General features: G+C 44.2%; 1 protein-coding gene across 2 annotated transcripts in view; it reads left to right on the top strand.

Annotated features, from left to right (window-relative positions):
* LOC119449388 (arginine--tRNA ligase, cytoplasmic) overlaps positions 1–7720 on the top strand; it is an 85101-nt gene extending 77381 nt beyond the window's left edge. The window contains exons 13-14 of one of the 2 annotated variants that reach the window (XM_049666743.1): positions 6826–7067; positions 7545–7720. In XM_049666743.1, the coding sequence (XP_049522700.1) occupies positions 6826–7067; positions 7545–7654 (352 nt within the window). In that variant the 3' untranslated portion in view covers positions 7655–7720. The remainder of the gene's footprint in view (positions 1–6825; positions 7068–7544) is intronic. The other variant, XM_049666744.1, reaches the window with a different exon arrangement.
* The last annotated feature ends 4458 nt before the right edge of the window (positions 7721–12178 follow it).

A 12178-nucleotide genomic window follows, 5' to 3' on the forward strand; every position in this document is an offset into this window, starting at 1 on the left:
GTTGCATGCACCATTAGAACACCACTCAGTTACGCGGTTAAGGTCGTCCTGCAGTTCTTGGGAATCGGAAGAATTAGGAATTTAACGTATAGAACACAGTCCCTGCGATAGCTTTTTGGAAGAACAAAGACGCAGTTCGGAAGATCGTTATATAGATTAAAAAACATCGCCCCAGCACCCGTACAGATGGTTACCAAGAAGCTGAAACGTACGGCCCCGATGTTAGCAGTGGGTTAATGCCGACGATGTATTCACGCGTTTCTCAATATTGGCTGCATGTTTGGTGTTTCTAGTGGAACGCAAGCGCAATGGCGGGCGGACGCTGCTAACCACGACGCCGAGCTAACTCGAGATATCGAACGCATGCGACAACGGCGAGCCGAGGAGGCGGCGTTGGCCAGAGCAGCGTCAACGTGGCAATGGCGGAACGCGTTCGCCGGGCAACGCCCTTCGGCGGGAGTTTCTCGGGCGGCATTTTGGCTTCGGCTGCGACGAAACGTCCACGTTTAAATCACGAGGTGGAACGCAAGCGCCAATGGCGGGCGGATGCTACGCCGAGCTAACTCGAGATATCGAACGCATGCGACGACGAGCCGAGGAGGAGGCGTTTCGGGCAGAGCAGCGTCAACGTGGCAATGGCGGGAACGCGTTCGCTAACGATGTAACTAACGGCGCTAGCTGCCAATGGCGCGCGCACTTGGGTGCGACGTAGAGAACGACGTAATGACGGCAGCCATGGAGACGTTTATCGAAACATGGGACGAATGGTTTTTCGTTTCGCCTAGCCATATACAGCTTTCGCTGTAAAAGAGAGTGGACCGAGGACTGAGCCTTGAGGACACCTGCTGGTACATTAGAAAACAGGCATATCCACTTGTCCGTTATCCACTAGGAATTAATTTCCAGATTTGAAACTGAGGTTGAACAGCGAAAAAAAAACAAGGACACGAAGAAACCAATACCACAAACAAGCGCTTGTTGTGGTATTTGTTCTTCGTGTCCTTGTTTTCTTCGTGCTGTTCAACCTCAGTTCCAAAATTATGAACCAACTAGCACTCATTCAAGAACTTACTGAATTCCAGAATGACACCAGTTCGGAGATATGCACCATCAAACTCGCCGTAAAGAACGCTGTTGATCCACTTACATTTTTACCAAAAATGCCTTGAAATACAAAAGTAACTGGAATGCCCATGTATTTTCGTCCACACTTTGAGAAATAATATCTCGAAACTGGTTGTCATCCTGTAAATTCCTTTCAAGTGGGTCTTGCGAACTCATCGGCTACAATTCATAAATTGTAATATGTTTAGTAAAGTAATTAACTAAGAAGTTCATTACTCAATGTTTGTTAATTAGTCAAATATGTATTTTCAATTTTCGTGCTACTAATGTCCGCCTCTTCGAATAACCCAGCTCACGATAAGAATTATGCTACCTGCCACAGGCATTCTGAAAAATTCCGTAATACTTAAATAGGAACACTATTTATATTGTTTTATTCCTTCACTAGTCCCTAGTGGCATTATAGTTGGCCTTCAAGAAGTCAAACATTATTCTTTATCAAAGTTATACCCTTGTATTTCTTATCGTGGTTCCACCTTTCAAACGTTATAATGGGTACTTACGTGAGTAGATAACTGTGTTTCAGCCTTCTTAAAGCGCCGGCAAAAAAAGTCGATTAATCGATTAATCGACGAAAAGCCCCGCATCGAAAGCGATTAATCGATTATAGGCTAAACCGACGACGATTAATTGTTAATCGATTAAAATATTTAATCGACCATCCCTACCATATGTGCAGCGAGCAAAACTGAGAGCACATACCGTGCTCAGCTTTTCTCCATGGCATGTACGCCCTTCAGATTCAGTCCCTCTTGTTTGACAGCACCTGCTAAAACAGCTCCGTTTCAAATTTGTTGGCAATAAATATTTCCGACGACGCGATTGAAATGATCGCATAGCCGTTAGGAGAAGCGCACTTGCAGGGGTGTGGCGAAGGGTTCTATATATTGAATGTGGCGGTGCACGAGAGTTCGATGTACGCGTAGTATTAAGTTCATAGCAAAAAGCTACGTCCAGATAAATATACAGAAAAATGGCTGAGAGCACTAGGCTGCAGGGGAACCTCCTGTCCAAGGTTGCAAGTGTAGTGGCTAAAGTAAAAGAGCACTATAACAGTAGCAAAGGTAGTTCAATTAGAATGGGAAAATAAAAGCAGATAATATGAAAATTACAAAACAAAAACCAAGTGATGAACAGTGTTTGAGATAAGTTGGTAGAGTGTTCCAAATAGATAAAGCAGAAAAATATGCGGTATGTCGACCATAATTAGTCTGTATTACATGTAGTAAAAAATTTCCATATAAAGCAAATGTAGTAGGATTAGTGTTAAGAAGATCAACAGTACAAAATACACTTGGTGGTATAAGATGATTCAATGACTTGAACAGGATAATGGCGAAATGGTACTTAATTAAATAGACTACTAGCAATCGAGAATATATCAAAAACTATGAAGCAACGAAGAGGCACTGCTGCGATACGGACTGAACGGTATTATTCTAATGGCTTGGTTCTGTATGGGCTGTATAGGGGATAAATGAGTTAGGTAAGTATTGCCCATGTTGTGATACAATAGTTAACGTGACTGAATAAAGGCATACTAGTATAGTGTAATTAAGGTCGGGGTGTTAAAATGAAGACGTGCTCTGATTAAGATTACGATGCCATAAGCTAGTTTTCTTCGTAAGTGTGCAACATAGCGTATTTTAAAGTGACATCAAGAATAACACCCACGCAGGAACATTCTTTAACGGGAGCATTCAGCATCTCATTAAGTTTGATCGTAGCGTAATGTAAAGGAACCTTGTGATTTGAATGGAAAATCATGAACTTAGTCTTTGAAGGATTAATAGTGAGAGAGTTACACCGGCACCAGGTTAAAATGTTGTTTAAGTCTGTGTTTAGTTTTATAGTCAAAGAGTGGATGGATTCGTCAGAAGCTAAAATATAAACTACAGTTAAACCTGGGTATAACGAAATTGACCAAGTTCCTGAAAAACTTCGTTATAAAGAGGATTTCGTTATATGCAGGTTCGGCACGAAAATTCAAAAAAGAAAACGCCTACCGTATGTACTATCGCTCAAGATTTACTCCCAATACACTAAAGTTGTGATGAACAAAAACGTCGCAGTTTCGCCCAACAGGCGAAGCATCTATTTCGACAGCAAATTAGCAGACAGCTATACGAAGTAAGGAGAGTACAGTCAAACCTCGTTGATACGTACCCGCTAAATGCGTAATTGCGGTTTAAACGTAGTCACGAAGATTCCCCCACCCAGCCCCCATTGAACTCCATGTATTGGCTGACCGCTTAAGCCGTAGTCGCTCATTGCCCACCGCACGGTTAGTGTGTACTATTTTTCTTGTTCTACACGCACAGGCACAAAATCGGCAAAATCTGATGTGCGCAGACGTTCGATGCTCGAGTTGCGCCGCCTGGACGACAGTCGCCAGCGATAGTGAACTTACAACATGGCCACCATGACGTATTTCCTGCTGTACAGCTGTTGTTGATTGCCCTGCAGAAAAGCATGGCCTTCGAGATAAGTTACTGGTAACGCGGAGAAGCTGCCGGTAGGGGGTACGAATTCGCTGTCGCCGTCGGAGTAGTAACCGCGCAGAAGTACATTTTATTGCGAAGCGCATTTGTGCCGTCACTGTGGACGTCGCTTGGAGGTCCCGTGTAAAGTCAAAATACGCGCGCCGTACGCTGTGTGCGCGAGTGAAAGCTTGCGGGTGTCAGCCGACTCAATCTCGCGCGCGCGAGGGAGAAAAGGGGGGTGAGCGCGCTTCCGTGCTAGGCACGGCGGGGGAGGCGAGAAAGGCGTTTACTTCGGCGGCCGCCGTATCTCGAAAGCGATCTGCGATGTGGAAAAATTGTGCGCCCGCGCGGGCTGATCTTCAAAGCGAACTGCCGACAAGGTCAATATTTTGCATTTCTTCGTCGAAGCACTCATCCTTGGAATGTCACACCAGGTACTGGATGCGTGGACACGTGTCGTTTCGCACAAGCGCGAGGCGTCGGAAGCGAAGAGCTAACGACATGATGGATGGAGGATGAGGCTGAACCCTTTAAATCGGGCCACCTAGCCGTGACTATTAACATATTTTGTACTTTGTGGTGGGTGAGATTTCACCCCTGCCTTGATTTTATCCACCAATCAGATAACCTCTGTTTGGTTATTTCTACCCGCTTAAAGTCTATTTTGCCTTCACGTACTGTCCCTAAACCCCAATGCTTTGAAAAAATCAGCCCCGTTGCTTTGCACTGTAGGGTTAAGCCCTTTACAGAAAGTATGAGGTGTTCTGCCGTTTCCTCTTCTTCTCCACACGCACAGCACAACGTGTCTATACCTTGGTACTTGACTCGGTACATCTTAGTCCGCAATACTCCCGTCCTGGCTTCAAACAACAAAGAGCTTCCCCTAGAATTATCATAGGTATTTTCTTTGGCAATTTCTTGCTTGAAAGTTCTGTATGTTCCCAGTGCTGATTTCGTCTGCATCCCTGTTTTCCACAGACCCCTCTCTGTTTCCTTAACCTTTTTCTTAACCGTTGTTTCCTGGTTTGCACCCCTCCTGCAGTCCAAATATTTGATTGACAATTTTCTGGTCAGCTTCCTCCATTTTGTGTCACATTCCTCATGTACAAATAACTGAAAACTCTCCTTGCCCACCGCTTTTCTTTAGATTTAGATAAGATAAGTATTTAGTTAGTCATTTCTCAATACACTTCTCAATTATATTACTAAAAAAATGACAGAACAGCAATAGGACAATAATTTGAGATGCATGTTCTGTCGCCTTTCTTAAACACAGGGATAACTTTAGCCTTTTTTAGTTTTAGTTGTGATGAAAATGACCCAGTCTTAAAAACTAAATTGATAATGCGCAAAAGGGGGCAACAATGTGGTGAGCAATTAATTTAATCTTACTCAAATGAATTTATCGAGCCCAGCACTAGTGACTTAGTTTATTTATAATGTCCATTATTTCATTAGGGCCTGTGGGAAAGAGGTAGAAAGACTGAAGAACACGTAAAAGATTGTTCAACAGTCATGGGAGGACTGGTGACGTGACTGCAAAAGGATGAATTGAACTCGTTTGCAATGTTAAAAGGCTGATCGAAAACCCGACCTGAGGACTGAAGTTCAGTGACGGTGACTTCGTACAAACGTATTGTTTAGAAAGTTAATTAATATTAGTTAATTATTTTCCATTTTTCTTTGGAGTTATTGCCAGCAAAGATGACCTTTGCTTCATAACAATTCCTTTTAGCTGCTTTCAATAGCCTATAAGTGCGTTAGAGTGAACACTGCTATACTTCTGCATGGGATTTTCATGGGGATTTTGCAACTGTTCGATATAGACAATAATTCAATATGTCCGAATTTAATATATCTGGGATCGACTGTGTCACTCAACTCCTGTTGTTTCATGTGGGAAGGCTGCAGAGTAAAATGGTGCAATGTCGTGGTAGTCTTAATACTCCAGAATGCATAATCATATTGTCCACAAATAGGATCCTCCATTTGTACTGTGCTAATGCTCTGCAATATCCAAGGTAGAGAGGGGATATGCTTGTCATTTTGCTAAAGTCTCACAATTCCGAGACGATGTGCTGCTGTAGGTAAATGTCTATTTCCTTCATAGTTTTAGTGAAGGTCAGTGGAATTATGAAGTGGGTTCTCTCGCCTCTCCTTTCCTCCATGATGGTTGTCAAATCCCTAAAGTGATGCTGTTTGCTACATTTAATCAGAATCGATGAACTGACTCGGCTGCACTCATCATGTGCCTTTGCACTTGTGCTCATTAGTAGCACTGGTCGCTTCTGTGGTCATCTTTTATGGGAGATACCTACTGCTGTGAGATGAATAACTCTACCCATTCCAAACCCATACCAAATATGCATACATTCACAGCACCATTTCTTTTTCTCTTGTTCATGTAAGATTCTACTCGGTAATTTGAAATCTCCTACAGGCAAGCCTGGATACAATCAACAGCTTCATCAGAATGTGTTTGCTATAGCCTATATGCGAAGTTTGTTATATAATTGAACTTTCCGTCAAAACTACTATAAAGAACTGAACAAGGTGCAGACAAGATGCTTTATTACCAAAAATGATACGCACTGCACTTACTGGCAGAAATCAGTGAGTGAAGTATGTTTAAGCTGTGTAACCAGATTAATCGGATACTTAAAAGTTCATGAAGCTGTTGGCATGGTTGTAGGTCAAGCCCCTAGCTATTGGTGGGCAGAGTTGTAGGTTTGCTCGTTTCTTGGTCATCCTCGCCACTGGAGGCCTCCTTTTCCGTAAGTTGTTGCACCTCTACAACAATTGCTTTGCTTCATCAGTAGTGCTCTCCGAGATATCCACACCATTGTCAGAAGCAACACAGACCTGCAGTCAGCAAGGCCTGTACCAACAGCCTATATCCATAAGGCTGAGCCGATGTCTCACTGTTTCGTCTTCATAATTTGCTTCAGCTTGCTAATATTACTGCATCTTGCATTGCCGAAAAATGGAGGCTGCTGCCATTATGGTGGAGTCTGATCAGCCAGATTTGACTCATTTTCTCCAACTCTTCATTGCAGCAGCTAGATTGTGCAGAACACAGTAATGTCTGTGTGATTTATTTTTTATTCCTCTCTACTACTGCATTACTTGTAACACAGCTGTAGCTTTTGAGTGTAAAATTCAACTAAGCACGAAAGATTCCAAATCGCCTGACACATGTTGTTGCATTACTCTGCAGGTCAATAGCACGTAATGTTGGTTTGTCCTTGGATGTGCTGAGGAATGAAGATGTGACTGTGCCTGTTGAACACCCCAAAGAGCGCAAACTGGCAAAGGCACTGCTACGCTTCCCTGAAGTGTTGGCCACCATGCTTGAAGAGCTGTACCTGCACCCACTGTGTGACTACCTCTTTGATCTGTCACAGACATTCTCGGAGTTCTACGACAACTGCTACTGCATTGAGAAGGACCGCAAGACAGGCAAGTGCCAGTCTACAGTGTTATGGATTTTTTTTACTGAACCATAAAAGTTGCTTCCGATCGCTTATTCTGGCCATTAGCGACTGTCTGGCAGGCTTGACAGAAAAAATGAAAAGTGCTGTACGTGGCAGGTTGTCATCACACTGCTCCACTCTCCCATGTTGAATTGTGCAAGTTGGTGGTAGTTCATAAATGTGGCACAACAGGAAGTTGAAAATCTGTGAGCATGCTGTGAAATGCTGCCCTAGCACAAGGCTTCCTTTTGGCAATTGAAAGTGGGCTGGTGTCATTGGTGGTGTCAAGATGCCAGGAGACGCCTTTCTGTGTTTTACTGCATACTGGAAGCTGTTCTGTTTAGTTCAATTAGTGCTAGTAATGTTGTGAACCAAGAAAACTGTGACTAGTCTGTTCTGTGCAGCCAGTCCTGACACAACTCTGAAGCATTTTCTTAAATCTTTGAGCACATTCTCTATGCAGGCAAGGTCGTCAACATTAACAAGGGACGCCTGCTACTCTGTGAGGCAACAGCAGCCATTATGACCAAGGGTTTCTTTATCCTTGGCATCAGGACTGTGGAGAAGATGTGAAGACAAGTGTGCTTTGATATTTTTTTTTTAATGAATTTCAATAAAGGTCATACATTGGCACCGAGATCTGGACCTCTGGCAGCAAGATGCATTCTTCTTCACGTGGCACTTTCATGTGGCTTATAGTTGGTGCTGTTAAACTACGTCAAATTAAGCAAATATAGAGCAGAAAATTTATTAACAATTTTTCAGCGGATAAGTTGGTGCAAATATCAACCATAATGCCCGTTTCAAAGCTACTGATGGCATTTTTTTCTCCTCCTTGGTGCCTAAAATGGAAAGTCATACTTGAGGTGAATGTAGGGACCACAATGGCTGCACTGCAGGCACAGTTTGAGGCATGGTGAGCAGCATGGACACAGTTAGAACTAGGGGTGTGCGAATACCGAATACTAGTACGAATCGAATCAATAAATAAAAATCTTGCTAGCTATCACTAACTTAGGTACCTATAAATCAAGTTGCATAGTATGCCCTACTCTTATTAAAGGGAACACCAAATTACAATGCCAGCGCTCATAACAACCCTACATACGAACCCCTACAACAACCCCGGTATACGAAGGTCTAGAAAATATTTTTATTGATAGAATGTCTGTGAAATAGAATCAAGTGCTTTTTCCCTCTGAAGCGGAAGAAATAGTGAAGTTGTCCTAAATACCAATGGCGTTTTCTATTTAATAGGGGGCCATACTGTGCTTAATGGCAATCTTCTATTGCTCAGAAAGTATTTCTTCCCAGTTTTCTTCCAGAAAACAGTTTTTTTTTTTTTTTTTTATGACAGGTGGTTTCTGTGGGTTATCGTCAGCTCGTTATAAGGCCAATCTGCGCGACATACAAAAGCGGGGATTGCGCACACGTCACCACTCTGCGTTGTCATCGGCGCCGCACGCGTCGACTGCGTTACGGCCAAGCTACGCGTATGCGTGCCGACGTGGCTCACTCATGCGCAGATGGTGCAGGGCAGATTGTACGCGTCGAAGCGCGGCGCGAGCACAGATATAAAAAAAAAAAAAGAAAAAAAAAGTGCTATGGATGGGCGAATAGTCAATTTGAGGTTCGAAGCGAATAGTATACATCACATATAGTAAAACCGAGTTAATTCCGATTATTTTGTTCGCCAGTAAGCTGACCGCCAACAGATCGTACGTCCATCGCGATGTAGCCGGTGCTATTCGTCCTCGACAGCTTTGCACCGAGTCAAACCGAAACAACTGTCGCAACCGCGGCCGCTATCGACGCGATTATGAACGGCGAACTTGCGGTGCTTAAGGCACGCGGCCGACGCATGCACCGAGTCAGAACGAAACTACCGTTCGCTGCAACAACTGCAGACGAAATCGCGGTCGCTGCCTATGCGATCATGGATGGCCACTACGCACGCGGCCGACACACAGAACACCAATGCCGACACGCGTATTGAGTCAAAACCAAACTACTTTTTGCCACAACTGCGGAAGCTATCGACGCGATCATGGATGGCGACTATGAAATCCCGCGTTTAACGCGTTGTTATGCGCGGCGGTAAATGCAATAAAGGCACAAATAGCCACGAAGCGTTCCGTCGTTGCTGTCATTCACCTACGATTTCTGCTGATGACTATGGCGATGCGGACCCCGACGCTTCGTTTCTGTTGTACGCTAGCGCCGTTTCTGCTCTTTTGCGTCGCACATTTCCGGCTCTTTAATGCAAAAACGTATAGCCTTCGAGATTTGTAGTTGATGTATAGCAGCCGTGACGTGCAGCATAGCCTCCGAGATTAGTACTGGCAGTCCTATTCTGGTTGCTCATTCGGGAGCGACCATAGTGCCAGATTTTCCACCACCGCTCTCTTATTGCCTGTACTCCATTTCAATAGTGCCTTGCAGTACTGCGGAAGCTAGAAATTACTTAGACCGTCTGGAGTGGCAGTCCTATCCGCCACCTACAGGAGCGAGTGAAGCCGCTAGCGGCCATATTGTTAGAGGCAGAAGAGCGCTGCCTGTGTTAACGGTTCCGCTATGAAAAAAAAATTTTAAATTCACCGACGATTACGATACTCCCTAATCCGAAATTTAAGCAGAGCTTCCATATATGGTATCGCAGGCGTCATCGGTGAACAGACGATGCGCGCTACTCTGGCACCATCTCGTAGCCATCGTCACCGCAGAGCGTCTTTCGCGGCACTACACTTTTCTTCTCACACTTTTGCCATACCCTCCTCCTCATGATTCCACTGCACCACCCTCCTTGCGCTCTCTTCGCTGTCACCGTCTCTCATCCCCTGCTGCGCTCCGCGTTCGCTCTTTCATCCTTAGCTGTGCTCGGTTAGGAGGGACGCCGACGCAGGAACGGGTGCCTTAGAGCAGAGCTCCAAAAAGAAACCCCTTTAGAAAGTATATCAGTCCGCAATTGTGTGTCCCTGTTGTCGATAAAAAAATATATTACTGCATCGATTTATTGCTGCAGGCTTTGAGAAAAGCGATCGGCGGGACGTTTTGCCAATCGCACTTGCTCGCTTGGTTATATTATGAACGGTCTTTTCATACAAACTAAGCTTGTGTGATGTGAGCGCGTATGAATGTTCATCACTGTTTACACACTAATTGACGTGAAAGATAAGCTAGGGGGCTGCTATGCGGCGCGTCAAGTGAACGGTCTTCGAAGTCGCACGGTGCATCACCGGCAATCCACATAAACCTTTGCCGTGTACAATTGTGTAGCGGGCATTTCTGAAGCGATGTTTGTCCAATAACCTTAGAGAATGTTATGGACAATGAAGCCGTCCTCATTGACAGGGATAAATACGTCAGCAGTCGCCTTTTCACTTCGCTTGGTGACAGCAGTTCGAAATAACAATGAATAAAGCTCTGCAGGCATTTGCTTTTTTGTGTTGTTTCCTGTTTTTATATAATTCCTGTTGGTATAGTAATTTCTATCGTAAGCAATTTTTTTTTTTTTCTGAGACCGAAAGTCCCCCTCTCGTTACATTTGTGGTCGCATTATTTATGTGCAAATACGGCAATTACTCTCTACGCAGCCTTACCGAGCTGGTTTACACAAGGCGTCGCAAGGTATGGGTTTAGCATGGTTTAGCATACTTAACTCGTATTGCTTCCAGTGTTACAAGCAATAGGGACATGGAACGCTGGCATCATCATGCCAGCGCTCGAGTCATGAACTTCACCGTGGATGTTCTTCCATATCTCATATGTGCTCAGAAAAATTGATGTCACTCATCCATCCCGTCTAGAACTTAGACAACTGAAACATCACTCAGAAATGCTACAGAGACATAAAAACAGCGGTAACTATATCCCATTGACATGAATTTAATGAATTCTGGGGTTTTATGTGCCAAAACCATCATTAGATTATGAGACACCATAATGGTTCACTGTACAGGCTAAGTTTGTAACTCAGGTTCTGCGTTCATTAATTTTTAAATGTTACAATCTTGAAAGCAGTGCTCACGCTTTTTCTTCGCAATTCATTCATTTAGTATGCTTAGTGATGTGGTGTACCCAAAACCTTAGATAGCATTCTGCAATATTCTTGTAAGGGGCTCTTGCTCTTGTGCTCAAGCCCAGCTTTTACGCAGTCTCTCGATCTCTCTTATAACATGCACTTGTACAGGTGTGCGCTCGCCGACATTCGTAAGTGAAGCTGCTTTTTAATTAAAATAGTTTGTGCTTCCACCCTTACTGCACTCCTTCCGCATTGTTCAAAGCACGTTCACACCAGCTGCTTCGTTCCTTTCATGTAAAAGAGCAGCTTGGAACGATGCAGCATAGGCGAGTCTGCGGATGCCATTTTCGCAAAGGACAAAGCACTACCCGGGAGGGAGCCCTCTGCAGTGCTGTGGCTGGGTTGACTACACATATGAATTGAGCCAGTGTGAAAGCAATTTACTGCTTGTACTTTTAAATGCAAATGAATGTTCACACAGCAGCGATGCACTGATTTCTTTCGTTCTTTGCACGTCATCACTCGAACAAGTGGAGAACTCTTATTTTCAGTATCATAGAGCCTCAATAAATAAACAACCAAAATTGTGCAAAAAAGCCGCAGCTGCAACCTCAAGAGAAGCTTCCAAGGAAACACCTGTCGATGGGACCACTTGTCAAGGCCATTTAGTCAGGCACCCAGTTCCTATGGCACTACATCTTACTGCGCTTGCAAGGCCTCGTAGCGTTGGCTCTGCTGCAAGGGAGTACTGAACTCGAATATAGGTGTCAGCACCACCCTCTACATGACAACTCACCAAGACCTGCAGCAAACAAAGCATCCACAGCTGCCAGGCAGTTTGCACTGTTTATGGCTAAGTACAAATTCGTCACAAAAAATAGCCGTTTCAATAAAGTACCTTTCACGAGCATTTCTAACAGCACACTGACAGTCATATGCATGCAAGTAGAGCAGACACAGTATGCTCCAATGTGTGTGATGCGCGTATACTTGTTGCACCAATTGGCCTTTTCCATGGCTGCTAAGCGTGCTTACCTTAAGTGACAAGCATGCAAAACAATGCCACTGAAATGTGA

This window comes from Dermacentor silvarum, chromosome 4 (genome assembly GCF_013339745.2).
Source record: "Dermacentor silvarum isolate Dsil-2018 chromosome 4, BIME_Dsil_1.4, whole genome shotgun sequence".
In the NCBI taxonomy this organism is placed as follows: Eukaryota; Metazoa; Arthropoda; class Arachnida; order Ixodida; family Ixodidae; genus Dermacentor; species Dermacentor silvarum.